Consider the following 19,624-nt stretch of genomic DNA (forward strand, 5'->3'; position numbering starts at 1 on the left):
ATTGCCTTTCAGAAAGACATCAGACAGCAGAGGACACTAAAAAAGCCCTTTTCATCAGAGCATAGTGACTGCATAATTTTCAGTTCACCCAAAAGCCATTTGCCACTAGCATGGCTACAGTGGTCTGAGCAAGACTTTATTTGCAGACTAACACAAAGTATACAGTAGTTTGGGATGGTGGAATATTTCTACAAATACATGTAAAGGAGCATATAAATACTATGAAATAACTTGTATTCATCCTTCTTGCACAATTTAGCCCTTGAGGCATTGGGTGGCAGCTGTGCTGTGTTGGTGCAGGCCTGAGTGCAACTGTTGGTGTTTCTGGCAGTGCAGCTGGAACTGCAGGCAAGAGTGACTGACACTGGTGCTTCCAATTACACACAACAAAAACCTTTCTAATTTTCTGAGCAAGGCTTGAAATTGTTCCTGTAAAACTCTGAGCTGTTTGGCTTTACATCTTTCAGATTTACCTTTCCTTAAAAATCCATGTTTATGCCTTTTTCTGTTCAACTGGTTGCCTACATCATTCATTTTTACTAAAAGTATAGTTTTGTTGCAGTCTTCCTATGATTGCAGTAGCCCTACATTCTTCCAGTATGTAACACATCCTATAAAATGAAACGAATGTCAAAGTTTTGTGTTTATTTTACTCAAAGAAAGAAAAAGGTTGGGGGATGAGTCAAATCAAGCACTTTGTTTTTCCCCTGAGAAAAGATGAAATCTGCTGTTGTTAATAATCTCATTACTGCAGCACTCTGTCAGTGCCTGTAACATCTCCCCACCTCTCCTCGGGTGAAACTACTGCCCGCCCACTGCTCCGAGTTCTGCCACGATCAATTCATCAGCCCCAGTGCCAGCACCACTGGGGCTCAGCTGGGAGAGCAGGGCCAGCCTCTGCCTGCTCTGGGCAGCACCGGGGGGAGGAGGAGGAGGCCAGAATCCCCACAGGAAGAGCCAGAGCCTAAGCCAGCACCAGCACAGGACATTGGTCTGCTGCTTCTGGTACGCCACAGGCACGCTGGCGTGGTTTGTTAAATGAGAGATGCACCACCACAAGGCTGCCTGGGGGAGGGAAGGTGACTGTTTACATTTCAATGGAATTGAACACAAAGCTACATCTCCATTGTCTCCCAAGCTCTGCTGAACCCCAAACCACTTTGGAATCCAGAGTGGGGCCCCGTACCCCGGTTTCAGGTTTATTTTGGAGGGAAAGGAGTGATGTTTTTCGGAAGTTTTACATTTCAGTATTTCACATTGGCCATTTGGTTGTTAGGTTCACCTCATAAAGCAGTTCCTTTAGTACTGGAAATTTGGACAGCCAGGTTTGAGGAACTCTCCTGAAATACTCCTCCTAGGCAGCTTTCCTCATGCCTGTGGGATGAAGAAAAAGGCAGCTGTCAGGACTGCTGTGTTCAGATTGCACTGTATCCATGCAGCTTTTCAATATTCTTCATGTTTTGTGTCCGCAAACATGGATAAACATGAACCAGAAGTCTGTCTGAAGACCCAACAAGTGAAGACTCCCTCTACCCTGAGTTTTTATTTAAGCTGTAGAATTCTCCTGCAAACACTGCCAGGAAATAGTACCCCATACTGGGTGGAGTATTAAAAATGTGAAAATGTTCTGCCACAGGGAAAGGCTCAAGACTAATTCATTTTCAAACCCAAGCAGTTGTAATGAACTGTAGTAAAATACTCCTTTTTTTTAAGGCAGTAAGATGGGAAATTGTCATTTAAATGAGTTGGTCTTAATTCTTGACCAAGGAAGACAGATGCTGTCAGGAAAAAAGCACTGTTACCTCTTGGCCTGAATCTGTCAATCAGAGGAACAAAGCTGTCAAGGACGCTCCGAATTCGGTACACTGGGTGTGAAAACAAACATAAGATAAGCAACATAAAACATAAAAAAGTAGAAAAATGGCAAAACCCAAACACTGACTCTTGTTTAAACAAGCACATCTGCAATATCATTAATAAGAAAGATCAGACTGAGTCATGAGAGAATCATCTATAATTTCCCACCATGTTAACATGAGATTACAGAGGAGACAAGTTCTTGGTTAGGGAACCATAACTTGCTGCTGGTGGCAGCACTCCTATACTATCCTTAGGGATTGTCAAAATGCACAGGTTTTAATATTTCCAGTAGCTGCAGCATCCAAGTTCTGCCCCGAGCTCATCCTCAGTCCCAGGGGAACGCATGGCAGCTGGGATGCACAGCATCTTATCCAGTGGATCTGGGAAGACAGGCCTTGCTGCTAAAATTACACATTGTCATGGCAACGCAGCATTCGGCCATTGCTGCAGAAAGAGGTGACTCAGGGTCTTGTGATCACTGAGAGGGAAAAATGAGTCAACCTCTCCCTTCAGTAGCATTGAGGCTGCTTGTCTGCAGCCCCTCTGCAATTGGGAGATGCTGGGGGGGAGTTTTGTGGTGAGTTACAGAATCTCAGCCCCGGCAGTTTTATGGGCTGTGGCAACTGTGTGACCTTGTCCTTAGTGCAGGGACACAGCTGCTGCTGGAGGAACACTTACCTAGACCAAAGTATATCCCAGTGGTTTCCAGGGAAGCAAAGGTGATTAAACCAATCCCAAGAGAAATAGTCCAATCTAAGGCAACAAAATAAATGTTAGCTTTGTTCATTTCTCTACAGCGCAACAATATATCCTTCTATTGAATCTTGCCTTACCTTTGTAGTAGTAGTAGCAAACTAGTAAAGCTCCAATTGCAAAGCAAAGAATGACAAAATGAAAGAATTCATCTGAAATTGAAAGGGAAGATTAGGTCACAACTGCAGCCATGGCCCTTCCAAAATCACCTTTAGGTACAGAGTATCACTCATGGAAAGAAATTTCTCAGGCACTAGGCTCAACATTGTGAGAAGCCTCAATGATTTTCATCATGAAGCATTGATGCACTTCAACAAAGCACTCATGTTGGAAAAATAAGAGATCTTTTTCTTGGACTAAGGTTCAACAGGTTTGACATCAGTTTGATTTAATAAATCAATTACCATCCTTCCGTATGCCCATCCACCGTACTGTACACTGAGGGGGGTGACTGCTCTCCTCCTCATACGCTACAAAAAAGAGAAGTCTTTTATTACCATGGAACTGTGAAATTAAGGAGTTTAAAGTTTATTTCCTTTTTTGTATAAGAAATAGACTGTCAGAGCAGAATATATGTAAAACTGTTTGTTGGTCTGCACACCTTTCAGAAAGATTAAATTAGCAATATTTAAATGACTCCAAAGAGTATGGTTTTAAAAATGAACTTTAAAAAGTATAACCAAATGTCTGCATTAACAATACTGAATTGTTTTAAAGCACTCTGGGTCTTTTCTGCCTCTTCTGGGACAAGCCATAGTCTCAGAAAAACAGTGGGGGAGTAAAGCCATAGTACAAGGGAGCTTCAGTTTGATTCCTGGGTGCTTTGCACAGCAACATCTACAGTAAAAAGCTCCCCTTCATTACTGAGGGTGTGAGAACCATCCCTCTACTAACACCTGACACCAAGTACTTCTGCGCCTCCCAAAATGAGACCTGCTGCTGAAATGAGTCTCCTACAGCTACACTGGCATAGAGAAAAAACAACATAAGAACAAATGAGGTATTTTAGAGGTTTAAACACAGAGCAGTTTGCTCTTTGTCATGAGCAGAGCTGCCAAATTCTCTTTTTTCTCCACCTGTATTGCCAGAAAGAGCTGAGTATTTTACTATCTCTCCAACAACAGGTTCAAAGCAGCAGTTTTTTCCTTTTCTCTTTGTTGGTGGTTTGAGCAGCCCCTGAGGCACCTGCTGCACCCAAGCCTTTGGGAGTTGATTCAGAACAAGTTCCAGATGCTGATTTCCCCTACACTGGGCAACCTCTGCCTGGCAGTGAATTTGCTCTAAAGATGTAACAGGTGAATACTGGAAGGGTCCTTTATATGAGCTGTAGACTTTTTTTGTGGTGCTTTTGAACCACAGAGCAACTAAACCTTGAAAAGAAACTCTGCTCTGGGTCACCTAATAGAGGCACCTGATACATTTTTGCCTCTTTGTGCAGTCTGGATTGATCACATTCTGGTTTGGGGGCAAGCTCAATTATTTTCCTATTAATAACATAGTATTGCATTATTCTGACTCTCAGATACAACTCTACAATTGTATGAATGATCTATAGATAAAGAATTTAGCAGACCATCAATTCACACTTGGTAAGTATCTGTCCTGTATTACTTCCTAAATGGAATGAGTTCCACAGTGTTTCTTCTGTTAAAGCATTCCATGTTATTACCTGTTTTCAATCTTCTACTTTTTGATTAAACAATCTCTAGGCATCAAGGAGCTGGTATTGCCCTCACTGCACTAAGCAAAACTCAGTCCTGAAAGAACATCCACAAAACAAACTTCTGTTTCCATGTTTGTACTTACCATCTACATCTGAATCTTCTCTTCTGGCAATCTCTGAAAAGAAATATAGTTTTGTTTCTGATGGAAAAAATACAAGTATAGAGCTTCCCACCATGCTCAGCACCAAGAAGCACAGTGAGTAATCACCTATCTGCAGCAAAACTGGGGTGAGTGGTAGAGAGGCCAAACACCAAGGGGAAAAGTACCACGACCCTGTCTGGCAGTGTGGGAAGAATATGGCAGTGCAATGGATCCCTCTGCCCTCGTGTTCCTGTGGCTCCTTGGGGATAGGTAACTCAAAAACTTCCCCAAGGGATTATGCTGCAATTTATAACTTCTCCACTGCACAGAACAGAAGTGGAGCAGATGTCCTCTCCAAAGGCTGCTCAATTGGGCTGTTTGTCTCTCCTAACTCATCCTGTGGCCTTGGCCTGGGCACAGGAGGGATGAGCTCAGTAATGCAATTTAGCTGTTGGCAATTTCCTGCTGTGGGCTTTTTACAAACATTCTGGGGCTGTACAGCAGTGTCTGGTGGGAGGAAGTCTGCCTTCACACTGCCTGTCTGTGCAAGCCTCTTGCCTGGCACTGTTGCTCTGCTGCCTGACATCTGGCTTTCACCTGGCACCTCCTACTGGGAATGCTGTGCAGGCAAGAATGCATTCAGAGCCAAGGATCACTGCATGCAGAAACCAGGTTCCAGATCCCTCCCAGCCTCACACTCCTGCTCAGCAGGAGACAGAGGGCTTCAAGGAATGCTAAAAACTGCCTCAAGCTTTTTTTGGCTAAGACTGAACAGTTGCCCAACAGAACTGCTGGGTTTTCCCCTAAAGTATGACTGTATGAGCTCATCTTGGGAGAACCTGGCAGGCCTACAAAAATGGGTTAATCTGTCAGAACACCTTGTACAAATCACCTGCTGTCAGCCAGTCACTACCACAGCCTTGCAACAAAATGTCTGCACCATGCCCAGGCCCAACACCAGACTAACTGGAAACCAAGGGATTTACAGCCTGAGAGTTATTTTTTAATGTCTCAGCTGGTCAGAAAGAAGGCACTGCAGTTTCAGTCATTCCAGCAGGATGAGGTGACCCAGGAGCACTTACCTGAATCTCTGTAGGGAACCACCTCTGCTGGTATTCCTAAAGAGATGAGGTAGGTTAATACCTGCAGTGAGGATGTCTGGTGCCAGTGCCAGCCCATCAGCTCCCTGAAAACACTGGGGGTGTGTAACAGAGACAAAGAAGAGACCAACTCTAACTCATTAAAGAGGGTGGCTCTGCTGGGGGTTAGGCAGTCAAAAAGTGGAAAATGACTGAATTCTGAATTCTTACCCTTCCCCCTTCCCCCCCCCCATATACCATCTCTCCAAGTATCTGGAGTCAGGTAGAATCAGACTATCACTCCTGTGAGACAGATTAGATCTCCTAATTGATCTCCTAATTGACATTATCAATTTTAAATTAGCTGCTCTTGCATTTGGGCTGAGCTCAGTTTAAGACGTTAATTAAAATATTAACGCTTTACATTTTTACATCCATAGTTCTATAGGTATTTCTGTGTATTGATACAGCACATTTTCTTCATCTGCATTGTACTTATTTTCCATTTTTCCTTTGGTAGGAAAGGAAAAGCCTCAGGAACAAGGTGGTCCTTGCTGATGATCTCCAGTCAGTGCTGTGGGCTGACTGCAGCCCCTCTAAGTATTGGCTGTGTCAGATGTTTTCAGAGCCCTCCTGCTGCATTTCAGTGGCAGCTGTGCAGACCCAGGCAGCAGGACTCCTCCCACAACAGCAGATTTTGCTGCTTTCCTGGTTCAACTCAGCACAGGGCAGGGCTGAGTGTCAACATTAGCTGAGCTTCATCTTGTAGGAAATGTCTTTCCTACAGCCAAATTCTGACTTGTCTTTCTTTTATATCTACACATGTTCATATACCTTTGGTCAACAGCCAACCCAAAGAATGCAAAAAATAACTCTTTTTCAGTTTATATTGGTTGTGCCTCTAGTAAAAGCCAATACTGTTGCCACTTTGTCCTACCTCTAAGTAACTGGCCTTCAGTCTTCTGTCTTCCTAAATATTCCTCATCACTGTCTGGAAAGGAGAAAGTATTTGTTCATCAGAGTAAAGAAAAATGTGCTAGCAGCATCAGAAAGAACAGCACTGTAGTGGTTTGCTCATAACATAACCACATGAAGGTAAAAATCAAGGCTTTGAAATGCAAGGATCACTATTGGCTGCTTCTGCCTCACAGCTCCCTTCAAAGCTGGCTAAATAGGTGAAACTCAGCAAAACCTCAAGTTGGATTAACTTGTATACAGGGCTGTAGAGAGAAGTTAGAATCTTTTATCTGGGGAAGGAATCTTGCAGCAGATTTCTACATTTTTGAAACCAGCTTCCACAAGAGTGGGTGGCAGCCACTATTTTGCTGATTATGAATCAGGTACTGATGATTTTCTGATTTTCTGTGCTCTCTCTTTTGCACAATTTCTTACTTTATTCAGAGCTCTACAGAATTGCCACATCTCCTATGTCAATCTTTACAAACATGCAGTCAGACTAAGTTATGTATCAGGAAAATAAAATAAATCCTCTTTACCTTGTGTATCTTCACCTATGGACTCCTGGGATGAGTTTTCAGACTTTTTGTCTTCTTCTGAATATACAAAATTCCTTTCCAAACTCTTCAGGAGTTTCAATTTTTCATCTTTTTTTTTTTTATAAAGAGAGAAAAAACAATTATCAGTGACTACATTTTCTGTTTTACAATTACAGATTTCACAATGCTTTATTAAAAGTTGCCTGACAGGAAATCAGACCCTTTGTCTAAATTCAGTTGTGTTTTTTACACACAAAGCATCAAATTAAAATATCATACACACTACAGTTTAGACCTTCTTAAATGGTTGTGGTAGACAACTAAAGTTTCATATTCTGGCGCTTAATTATTCATAACGTTACCCCTGTGCAAATTCCCACTCCCTGAAGCAGCAGCAGCTGAAGGATGAAGAGAGCAGGAGAGGAGTGGCTCACCCTGCCCTGGGCTACTTCTGCCAGGGCTCCCTGTGCCGACGCTGCGGCTCCAGCTCCCTCTCGTGGCACAGGAGCACAGCCCTCGCAGCCAGGCCACACCAGAATGCCAACTGCTCCGGGCTCCTGTGGCCAGGGGTGACTCTGAGCAGCATCTCTTCAGCAGGAGGTGCAGGATTTGGGCACAGGCAGGTAGATGGGATTCCTTATCCTCCAGCTCCTCTAGGCGCTCACAGCCCAAGGGTCTTGTTACCAACATTCCTGCTCTGAGAGATGACCAAAGCTGGGCTGGGCACCAGGCTGGGACATCTCTCCCCTTCAGAAACATGTTTAACCAAGGCAGAAGCAGGAACGGCATGTCCTTGAGGGTCTCCAGTTAAATTTAGGGTCATCTTAAGTGAGTGCTCCTCTGTCTTCTATTAAAGACAATTAATGACTACGGATCCTGTGAAACTGCCCCTGGTTTCTTACTGCACAACCAGGCAAATAAGTCTCTTTTATCTTGTTGCCAGGTTCAGCACCTTGTGTGCCATCCCCTGTTCATTCCTTTTAGTTTTACATGTGCTGCTAGGGAATTATATTTGTACAAATATTTCACTGGCTCAGCTCTGATTTCCTACCACTGCGAGTGCTCAGAGGGGTCCTGGCTGGCTGGATAACAGTCTGTGCAAAAACGTCAGGGAAAACTTTCTCAAGTCAAAGAAACTTCTTTGGCAGCATCATCCCAAGACATGCTCTCTCCCTAAATATGGGTGGGTTTTCCCCAGAAGAAGCCAAGTCTAACTACAGTTAAATACTAACTTTGGCTCCCATTACCACCACACCTAACTGCCTTTCCTGAGCAGTACTTCCAGACACTTCAGTTGTTCACTAATAATCACTTCCAAGCACATAATAGTGTTCAAGCTGCTGTCAATTACTGCTGCCACTGGCCCTGCAGTAATTTTAACAAAACAGCTGACAGGAGGACAGGTAGGACTCACCCTTTCCCTTGGAGCTGGGCAGCTGCCTGTACCCAGATGGGTTGGAAGTCTTCAGCAAAAGGTAAAGAAGAGCCATTGCCCTGACTCCTTTCTTCTCTATGGCTTTCAGGCAGGCAGCACAACCTCCGGGGAGGACATCACAGCTGTTAAGGAGCTGAAAAGGAGGTAAGTAACTAGCAAAGGGTCTTTCCAATAAAACACAGCCTGTAGAAGCACAACCTGATGGGCAAATGAGTGTATCCCACCTGGTGGGCAATGTAACCCCCTACTCCTACTCTACAAAGGCAAAACTGGGGACAAAGAGTAATGTCAAAGATGGAAAGAGAATGTAAACTCCATTCAGCAACTCAGGGCAGAGCCATCGACTGGGAAAAACAGCATGGTGGGCAATAGTTAACTATTCAGAGAGCTGGAGGAATACAGCTATAGGGTCTGAAAATGGCCATGCAGTTACTGCAGTATCTTACAGCAAAATGTGACTAACGATGGTCCTGCCTAGAACATAGTGAGCTGAAGTGATCCTGAGGAATTTATAGAGAGCCAGTTATTTTTGCACATGGAGAGCCGTGAAGTAAAAAGCAGTGGCCTGAACCTCATTTATCTATGTATCCAGTTACACCTTTTAATATATTTCAGTATATCAGCTAGTGGGACTGTGTTCTCTCTCCCCAGAGTATTGTAGAAAAGTAGAATAACAAGGATAAGTGTTTCTTTGGTAACTTACATTGTTCTTTTCTTCAGTATTCAGGATAGGTGGGTTAGTAGTGGCCAAGCATTTCACAAGTGATTCCCAGAAGGACTGGTTCATTTTCTCATGATTCTCCAAGTACTTGGCATCAGCAGCAAAAACTCTCTGAAGAATATCTGTAAGGAAAACAAACCTGTCACTGTGCAGGAGTAAAGGGGGGTTTCATGGCAGTCTTCCTGTGGTGCTCAGTGCAACTGTGAAGACAGACACCAGGCTGTAACACACTCCCCAGTACCAGCACACAGGAAAGAGAGTGGTGCTATATTGTATAAATCATCTCAGTCTGCCACAAAACAGCAGACAAATGTCAGTAGTCCATACAAATGACTGATGTCTCTGTGATGCTGCTGTCTCAGTTAGAGAAGCATGGCAAGTGCTCTGACCATGCTGTTTTACAGACAGGCACAAAGACCCCAAGGACTGGATACCAAGGTCCTGAGATTGCTCATCAGGCATTTAATGCACAGTCAAGTCTCCTTCATGTATCTAAATTCCCACTTGCATGTTCACAAAGCCTAACAGGAGCCTGTGGAAGAGCTGGGAATTGACTGCTGGTCTCTCTTTTACAAGCAAGGAGATGGATAGGGTGTGTTTTCAGAGAAAACAGATTTCATTGACTCATGCCCACCCTGGCAAACACTGCTGTGCAGTGTGCAAGAGCCAAAGCTCTGATCTTTGTGTGCTTCTCTCACCTTGCTGTTCTTCAGTAAGATCTGGGATCGGGACATCCAAATTCTCCATTGCTGTGCCTGTTTGAAAGGGGAGAAAAAGCACATTTAGAACCAGGTCACTGACCTTCCTGGTTTTCTGACTTTGATTTTCTGCAAACACAGTGTCTCTCTCTGGGCCATTCAGTCTTGAAATCACTTCTCTGTTTCACATCATGATTCATTTACCCTCCTGGGACCCAATTCTTCACTCCTCCGAGTGAGCCCTACTGGCTTTTTGTTATTAGGAAAGAACAAAAGTCTAATCATCATGACTAAAACAAAAAGAAGTCAGACTTGATCATTCACATTGTTGTTTTGTAAAGCTACTGAAGTGTCTAATTAAACATTTACCACAGATGTGAGTAACCTAATAGGCCGGGTTCCATTCACGAAACAGAACAATTATCCTGTACCTTTTACATCCTAATACTTAAAATGTGCCAGGAAAAAGAGCAGAAACAGTTTCTAGGAAAGTCCCACAAGACTTTGAATTCTTGTCTCACAGAAGACTTTGATACTTCAACATCTGTTCTTCCCAAGTTGTCATGAAAAGGAAATTTCCATAAACTTTAGCTTTATGAATTAGAAAATTTTAAGTGTTGATCCCAGATTAATTACTGGTATTTGCCACAGAAACAAATGTTCTGACATCCCCAAAATTCAGTATTTGCTTTTGTTTTGATAAAATTGCCACAGAAGTTTTGGGCTGAGGCTGGAATATTCTGATGGTGCACATTTTGTGGTGGCTGTGGTTCTGAACTGGTGCCTCTGCCTAGCGTGGTCCAGGCATTCTGCACTGATGCATCTCCCCTTGTGCAACATTGCAACTAACCAACAGCTGTACTGAGAGATGCAGAAGAAGGTTTTCGGGGAGCCTAAAGCAAAGTTTTCACTATGCAGGATGCAATAGGAAAACAGTTTATATGTGCACACATTTTCTTACAATATGCCTTTTGGATCCATTCAACAAAACACTTCCAATCAAGCAGTTTGAAAATTAAGTACATAATTCAAATTTTTCAGAGGAAAACCTGTTTCTTTTCCTACTGGCATTTTCAGTTCTCTAAAGACCATCATATCAGTCCAAAAAATATTCTAATACAAAACCCAAAACAGGTCAGTTAATATGTTCAAAAGGATACACAAGCAAACATTCAATTCAAACAGAACAACTTTTTAAGGTGTCAGTTCTCAGACAGAGGAAATTAGATATAAACAGACTTCAAAAGACTTCTGGTAAAATTATATAACCACTTTCAAAGGCTCAGCTCAGAGAACTTGGCTTACCTGCCTCCAAAGTGTATTGTGAGTAAACAATATTTTAACAACATTTTGAAATTATCCCCAGTGATGAATCTATGCAAAAGATCTACAGAGCTTCCCCTTTCCCTGACTTACATCCAGCCTTTGCTGCTGTAGCTGTGGCAGCAGCCCTGTGGGAGCTGGGAGCCTGTGAGCACCCGATAGGGAATGCAGGAAATGTATCTGTCCCCTCTGTGGGTAAGCATCAGCTGATGTGGAAATGTAGGAACCCAGCACACCACACCCTGGACAGACTCGTTCTCAGCCACTCAATCAAGAATGTCAGTTCATAGGCACTTATGTATCTCCAGCTACGGTTTTCTGCCTTTTTCAGTCTCTTTCTTGCCTTCCTATTTGCTCAACTTAGACCTTGCACAGTTGCTTGTTTAACCTAAATCCTTTAGGCCTCTCTCTGGACTGCATGGTCAAAATACCAGAGCTAAAGGAACAAAAGTACTTCACATATAAACATTTTTTTCCAGCTGATTAACTCAATTTCAGAAAATAATTTTAAAGTATCCTGATATTTTACTGTCAAGTGAAACTCAGGAGGTTTGTATTTGGGGTTCCTAGTACCTAGCAAAGGCCACTTTCAGTGGCATTTTAAGGCAGGCTGCGGCTCCCCTGACAGGAACCTGTCACAGCAGCTGCCCTATCCCAGCTTTGCATCATCCCAAAGACAAAGTGAGCAGTGGGCACTACCTGACCTGTCCTGCCACGCACACAGGAAGAGCAGATTCAACACTGAAGGCAGGGCAGACACTGCCAACGTCATCTTTATCTGCTATCAGACTGATTTACTTCAAAACTGCTCATTTGCTGGCCCAAATGAGCCAGCAGACTGCTCAGCTGTTCCAGCAACAGAAACAGTTGCCTAACGCCTTTTGCATCCTGCTGTGGTAAGACCTGGATGCCACAGGAGGATTCAGGAGCACCCAGCATCTGCTTCCATCTCCCTTTCTGTACCTCCAGAACAGCTCAGCCCAGTTGGTGACCAAGATTTACATTAACCAAGGAAGTTGGGTAGCTAATTTCTCTTAGACTATGCACATTAATTCCCCTGTGGCTCTTCTGGAAAGAAAATCAGATCTAAACAAAGGATAAGTATAGGTGTCTAATTATTGTATGTTTTAAAAGCAACTTAGTTGATTATACCTCATAATGAGAAAAGGATGATGATATACAGGCATTTCAGCCTGGTGATGAGCTCACTGGGAAATGACATGAACAACAGACTTCACCTTGCTTTCCTCACAGTAAATCAGGATTTAATTGCAGTGAGGTCTTTTTAATATGTTAGAACAAAATTTGTGTGCAGAGTCACATTTAGAAAGTGAGGTTAACAACTTCCGTACATGAGGTTTTGCTTAGCTGATGAAATATATCTGAGGGAAATCGCTCAATGGGATAACAAGAAAAATGCAAATAAAGTTGTTTTAACTTCAAGACAAAAATCAGACAATCCCAAACCTTTTCCTTTTGAAACTACTTTTACCTTTCATTTTAAGTTATATGCTGACACCTAAACCTGCCAAATTTTATTTTAAACATAAAGTCCCTCAATGCCCTTCTCTCAAATTAAACCAAACCAATTTCTTAAAGCACACCTGCAAGTCTTAGGTTGGTCCTAGCAGTTGGATCCACAGGAAGATGTCCTGGAGGGCTGTGGCTGTTTCTGAGTTTCTTCCTGTAAGACAACAAAAACTGATCCACACCAGTTCCGTTTGAAACCCTTCCTGCTCCAGTCTCCACGGGCTGTGGTAACAATTCTGCTACCCTTCTGCTTGCCTTCCTGTTGTCAAATGTAGCTGAAATGTGACACAGAAGTAGCAAAACTCAAGACTTTTCACTCTCCTTGAACACAGGCGTGTAGGGAGACCCAGCAAGTGCATGTCACCGCAGCTAGGGCAGCTCCCCAGGCTGCCTCTGACAGCCCCACGGGGGTGACCAAGGAGCAGGCACAGCCCATCCACTCCAGCTCCAGCACTTCCTTCCTCCCCTGGCTTTCACAGCAGGCCCAGGCACGGTGGCTGCACTGCTGCCAGCCCCACACCTGTAAGCCCTGGGGAGATTGCTGCCCATTTTCCAGCTCTGCCTTAAGCATTGACATGCAACATTTGAAATTATTTGGTTTGTGTTTCTCCTTTCACGCCCTGTGCCTCCCTGTGGTTGCTGTAAAGCTCTGAAGGAAGAATATTAACTCATCAGAAGCCAGAAACGTTTATGCTTGTAGTCTGAGTAAAATTAAGGCAAACAAATCTTTCTCTTTGCATGAAGTGAGGATTTTAGAGAAATAAAAACTATTTAAAAGATGGGGAAGTTGAGTCAAAAAGAATCAAGTTGAGTCAAAAAGAGAGTTTATAGGGAAGTCCTGTAATTCCTACAGCACCAGAACCCCTTTCCTGTACAGTGGCTTGATGCCTCAAATAGCAACCAATAACCCAGCAGTACGGAGAGCCAGCACACAGCCCCCAACCACCCCCAGGCCTGACCCCAGGAAGCTCCTGAACCCCTCCCCAGCACTCACCTTCACGGCTGTGTGGCAGTTCAGGATCCTGGGTCAGGGATCCCAGTGCCAGCCCTGGGTGGGAAGGCGTCGGGGCTGGGGCCTCACGTGGCCTCCCCTGACTCACGGGGCGAGCGGCGGCAGCTCCGTCGTCCTCTGGCTACAGAGGTCACACTCCAGGCGTGTGTTGCCATGTCCCTGAGCCCTGGGGAAGGTGGCCAGGGGCCAATCCCGCTGGCACCGAGAGGAGCTGTGCAGCCCCCAGCCTGCCTCAGGCACTAATAGTCCTCAGTAGCCCTGAACAGCCAGGACCCCTCTCTCTTGCCTGTGGCTGCTCCAGCACAGCCCCTGCTCAGGTTGGAGGCCCAGGCCCACTTCTCTGGCCTCCCTGGGACATCAGGGGGGCACTGGGGACGTAGAATCCACTCTGTGGGGAGAGGCCCTGGGCTCCGGTAAAGCCAAGCAGGGACACCATGATGAGGGTTTGGAAGCCCAGGCACGCTCCTCTCCTGGCTCAGGGTGTCCCAGGGAGGCACAGGTGGAATGCCTGTGCAGCTGGGCCAGTGACAGCAAAGGGAAACGTGCCCTCCTCCCCACCTGTCCCCAGCAGCCACAGAGGGGTGCTGACAACACAAAGCCTCTGGCTCTTCTCCTCCTATACCTGCCATAAAGGTCACTGGTGCTCCCCTCCAGCCCTTCTCAGCCACCTCTGACACACACCAGGGCTGCTTGCTGTTCAGGGCAGCTGCTCCCTCACTGCCAGGTGACACTTTCTGAGACAGCCAGCCTTCACCACAAGGAAACAAGAATAGGAAAGAAGGGGGCAAATTCCTGCAGTGCACCACAGCACAAGGTGGCACATGTTTGGTCACCTGAAAAGGTATGTGAAGAGTGACAGCCAGTGTCAAAGGAGACTCCTTGGGACACTCCAATAGCACAGTGGCTACTGATTGCACAAGGTGTGGTCATGTAAGTCATTTGTCAAATTCAGCTAATGGTTTGACCCTGGTGCAGTTGGTACCCCAGGAAGGATTGTACTCCCTCCCTCTGCTCTCCTCACTTCTTCATCTCCGGATGCTTCTGGAGTGACTGGACACAGGTAAAGTAAGTTGTACTTCCTAGAGTAGGTGTGCATTTATTTTGCTTTTCCAGTTTGTTTGGCTGTTTGCTGTGGTTTATTGGTATCTTTTTAGAGGGGGAAAGGATTGAAGTTTGTGGTTTTTAAGCCAGGTATTCCACTCTTTTCTACAAGTGCCTATTCAAGTGCCTTGTCTCACCTCCCCTGGCATTTTGAATTACATATAACATTGAATACTTAAAGCAGCTAATGCCCTGCACCTACTGCTGGGAAGATTATCTAATAAATTAGAATGCTTTATCATGTATTACATGTGCTTATTTGGCCCTTATTCGGGAACTGTCCTCTGATTTAGAAGAATGGAGATTTATTCTTTGTATGCTGGGAAAATTGCTTCCACGAGGGGTTTAGAGAGGTGAGACACAGCCAGAGCAGCTCTTATGCTTGACACTAATTGAGTGCAACATGTGTGTGGATTTGTCACACAGGCAGGTTGCATTAGAAATGTAGAAATACTGCTAAGTGAGTGTAGGAGGGGCCCAGTGATGGAACATAGAGTAGTTATTGCTCATTATGTCATCACATTTCTGACAGATTTAAACATTCCCATGACTCTTCTTGCCCTACCCTGACTTTCATCCAAAGGGTTGGTTAAATTACTCCCTCCTCTGCGTTCACTTAGTTGCTACTTATTTTCCTTTAAATAAAGTCTGCTTCAACACTTGTTGTGAGCCTGTGAAGCTCAGGTAAGTGCAGGGGGATTATGCCTCACTGCCAGCTGTACTTTGCAGGCTACAGGTAGTTTACAGCTACCTCTCTGCTTTTAAACTATGAGACTTTTGAGAGAGAAGAAAAAAGCAACAAGCAGTGACTACAACCTACTTCCTAACCTTCCAGACCATCACTGAACCAGTAACACCCTGTTATGCTGAAATCATGTAAAAGACGTTTGCTTTTGGCTGGGATAAAGCCTGAGGTTTAGCTACGAAAGCTTGTGGAATCATATGAGAGTAGATAATGTTGTACCTTACTAAGATTTTTTGGAAATTTTTTTCTCATTATGTACCCTTCTGTGGAATTAACTGCCATAATAATTCATTGTATTAGTATTTTAAATTAATGCAGTAAACTTTTTGCTAAAGTCCATTAAATTTAAGAACTAGGCCTGTTTGAGCAGGCTAAATCAAAGGTCAGGATGTATCACTCACTTCCTGGAGAATTACTGAGCTCCTCAGGTGCTGCTATCAACAGCTCCTGAGGCAGAAGAGTGAGTGATTTCAGTACTGACAAGCACAGGATCCTCCCCTTAATGGCTACAGGTAATGATGGAAATCCCCTCATTATGGGAGCTCCCCTTTACTATGGTCAGCACATTACAGGCTCACAAATGGGCTCTGAGGGATGAGAGGGAGGGGGTGTCTGGCCTCTGGGGCTGGGCTGCTGGTCCTTCCAATTTAGCTACAAGGGCATCTTCCAGTTACAGTCTGGCTGCTGAAGCCCAGGCCCATCAGTAGGATGGACAGCGCGGCCCCAACACAGAGCACAAATGCAAGAAGGGCAGGCTGCTGGCTGACAGAAGTAGGGAACAGTGTACTCTTCCCAGCCCCTGGCCTGGCTGAGCAGTGCTGCAGCAAGGACAGGGATCAGCGTGGGGTCCCAGGATACTCTCCCCACCCACAGCCCTAACTGGAGAACTGCTTCCATGAGCAACCTCCAAAAAATCTGCTCCAATATCTGCTCCTCTTCTCTTCCTTGTTTTATCAGTTCACTGGGCTCCCTTTCCATCCTCAGTCTCCTGGTCTAGCAATAGGGCTGGAAGTGCCTCATGCAAGCAGAGGCATAAGCAGGGGAGCACAGATGCTCCCCAGGAAGCACCAGGAGCCTGAGGGACAACTCCCAGCTTCAGTTGATCCTCCCTCTTGATAAAGCCCTTTTCCTCAGCACTTTTAAGCACACAGGCAACGCCGAGGATTTCGATATTTAATCCTGTTTTTTTGTGGGATGGGTTTGGTCCTGGAATCCATTTTGTAACTCTGTCAGCAAGGCAGGCTGTGACCTGTCCCCCACCACTTTGTCAGCGATGTACCTGCCAGGAGATGGCAAGGCCAGGAAGCACAACAGCCTCCAAAAGTAAGGAGGCACAGGTTGGTTACCTGGTGGGGTTACCTTTTGGCACAGGGGCAACACAGGAAGAGTCATAGAGCCAGGCTGGGGCTGGGCCAGCAGCTCTGTGCAGCACTGACCAAACTGGCTGGGGCATCCCTCAGCCAAGGTGAACCTGAGACCTCCCACAGGCCTGACTCTGAAGTCAGCAAGACTCAGAGTTTGATCTATCCATTATTTCCCCAGGATATTATTCTCAAGCTTTTGCTTCAGGACATACCCAACAGAGGGTTCTGTCAACAACTGGCTTCACACTTCTGTGATATGAAGTGAAAACACATAAGTTGTGTCAGATTGTACAGGAGCCAGGGATGGGGAAGGTGAGTGGAAAGGTGAGCTCATGGTACAGCCACCCTAAAGCTTTTATGTACTCCAAGGCCAAGTCCCCAGGACCTGGAGAGCTCAGAGCAGTACTGCTGGCAGCTTTTGGAAATTGGACACAAAGCCTCAGTGAATCTGGAGACCTCCCATACTGCTGTGACCTTCCTGTCTCACTGACCTGGGGAGCAGCAGCAATCCCAGGCTGGTAGGGCCAATCTTCTCTTTGTGAGACAACTACTCCAGTGACATCCACTGCTGTCAGTACCTTGGCACTAGGATGCAAGCAGACACCATCTTCTGGGATTGTGGGGATGCAACATGGGATCTTTAAAATTCAGCCTTGCAAAGCTCTTAGGATCAAAGTGCAGCTCTCCCTCAACAACTTAGCTGTGTCCTAAAACATTCCTCTCTTGAGATCACCTCAGCTCACTGAATTATCAGGTTCAATCACCTGCAACATAAAGGGGATAAAGGTACATTTCACTTTAAAACTGTTTCCTAAAGTCAAGGGTCTGCTCACAGTAGGCACTGAGAGAGCCCAAAGGGTATTTACTAAAAGCTAGAACTATTTGAGAAGTCTGGTCCAATCCATTCATCTTAAAAGATGTACTCTGGATCAGAGACTAAAACTTTTTTGGGCTATGCCAATGAATCAAGTTCTAGATCCCTCTTTTGACACCACACAAAGGGTGATGCCAATACACCTAGTGTTCCACCCAGATCAAAACACTAGAGCTCATTCCCAAACCTTGGAGACTCTAATGAGGACTGCTGGGCTGCTCCCATCACTCCATGAGGCCTGGCTGCCTGCCCAGCAGGCAGTGAGCACTAAAGCCCACTGTCTGTCATCCAAGAATGCAAACCTTTCTCAAGCTACAGATTGGCTCAGGCTCTCTAGGTCAGTGCTGGCACCTTCATAAGGGGCTTCCAACCAGCTTCTCTGCAGTTCAAATGCTGGAAAAAGGTCTCAGACCACCAACAGGTCTCTGCTGACCATAAGTAGAGCACCCAGCCCTCTCAGGAGATGAGGAAAGCATGGTATCAGGACACAGAGGACACAGCCATCTCCTGCTACATTAAATGTGTGGTGGGAAGAACAGCACCACTAACACGCCACGTAAATCAGTCATCTAAATTAGAATACACAAATCCACTCCAGAAAAGTTTAATGTGGGTTCCTGGGGCATCATATTCTAAAAAACAAAAACAAAAGAACAAACAAAAATACAGTACAAAGAAAAAAGGCAAACAGAATTCCCCAGTACTTAAAATAATGAAATGTATCAAAGCTCCATCTATTACAAGGCTGCACATCACAGCAGCTGCTGGAGGAAGCAGTAGCAGCCTGAGAACGAGGAGGCTTCAACTCCCAGAGATCAGCTGGAATAAGCAGCACCCAACCAGAAAACCTGGCTCCTTAGGGAACTAGTAAGACTCCTTGAAAGGAAAAGGGCAGAACTCTGTAGTGCAGTGAGCTGCCTGGGATCCCTGCTGAGAGATGAACCAGACTGGCTGATACCACAGTGCTGAAGCTCTGTGAGAGCACATATCCTGGGAGGAGTGGTACCTTCCAGCAGATTCCACCAACTGCATGGCAAAACCTACTCCTTTGAGAAATCCTGGTATGAGAAGAAGAGCCATTACAACAGCCAGTCCGGAGACCAGGAAGGGATTGAGACATACCATGCTACTAGCTGGAAACAGAAACAAGCAATGGATCTCGAGTTAAGAGGTCAGCCCAGTACAGACACAGTGCCAGGGATGTCTGTGGTACCTTGTCTCCCATTCATTCTTTGGATTGAAGAATCTTAGCATAATTTAGGCAAGAACCTCTGCTGGTCTCTGCCTCAACCCCGTCCCATTCAAAGCAGGGCCAACTTCAACATCCAATTAATTCAGGGCCTTCTCCAGATAAATACTGTGTTATCTCCAATGACGGAGATCTCAGGACTACAGCACATCCAGCAGCAAGCAATGCATGGGCCACGGCAGTACTTCTGATGTACTTGGGCTACAGAGCAGCCACCTTGGAGCCAAGGGAGAGCTGCTTTCCTTCCATCTACCAATCCTCATGGCAACAGTCTAATTTGATATGGGCCCTACACCTAAGGGCAGTGACCATCCACGCCGCTGCAGGGCTGCTACAAATCACTCATTTCCACAGGTACTATGCTCCAAAGGCAGCCAAGCCTCCCTGATGTGTAGCCCAACCTGACAGTAACCATGAGAACTGAGGGTAAAACTGGAGGAGCACTTATTCAAACAGTGGAAAACAGAGATTCCTATGGAGAACACAACTGTGAGCTTGGAGGAGGACCTATGTCAACAAGGAACCAGCTGATGTCAGACAGCCTCAAAAATATAACAAACATTAAGTAACTCAGGTGC

General features: G+C 45.2%; 1 protein-coding gene across 1 annotated transcript; it reads right to left on the minus strand.

Annotated features, from left to right (window-relative positions):
• Window positions 1–115: 115 nt before the first annotated feature.
• Window positions 116–11,337, minus strand: TMEM40 (transmembrane protein 40). Its single transcript, XM_053989757.1, has 13 exons — window positions 11,265–11,337; window positions 9,849–9,905; window positions 9,133–9,272; window positions 8,409–8,562; window positions 6,995–7,102; window positions 6,436–6,489; window positions 5,502–5,537; window positions 4,420–4,452; window positions 3,018–3,083; window positions 2,694–2,765; window positions 2,539–2,613; window positions 1,803–1,865; window positions 116–1,374 (listed from the first exon to the last, which is right to left on the minus strand). Exons 2-13 carry the CDS (start codon window positions 9,895–9,897, stop codon window positions 1,355–1,357), a joined length of 870 nt encoding a protein of 289 aa, XP_053845732.1. The 5' UTR covers window positions 9,898–9,905; window positions 11,265–11,337; the 3' UTR covers window positions 116–1,354.
• Window positions 11,338–19,624: the final 8,287 nt, after the last annotated feature.

This window comes from Vidua macroura, chromosome 13, assembly GCF_024509145.1.
Source record: "Vidua macroura isolate BioBank_ID:100142 chromosome 13, ASM2450914v1, whole genome shotgun sequence".
Classification (NCBI taxonomy): Eukaryota; Metazoa; Chordata; class Aves; order Passeriformes; family Viduidae; genus Vidua; species Vidua macroura.

Excerpts from the sequence above, each read along its gene's own strand:
- TMEM40 (XM_053989757.1), bottom strand. The coding sequence starts at position 9,897 with ATGGAGAATTTGGATGTCCCGATCCCAGATCTTACTGAAGAACAGCAA. Across the intron at positions 7,103-8,408 it reads GCCCAGCTCCAAGGGAAAGG|ATGAAAAATTGAAACTCCTG; the intron begins GTGAGTCCTACC and ends AAAAAAAAAAAG. Across the intron at positions 2,614-2,693 it reads TTGCTACTACTACTACAAAG|ATTGGACTATTTCTCTTGGG; the intron begins GTAAGGCAAGAT and ends TTGTTGCCTTAG.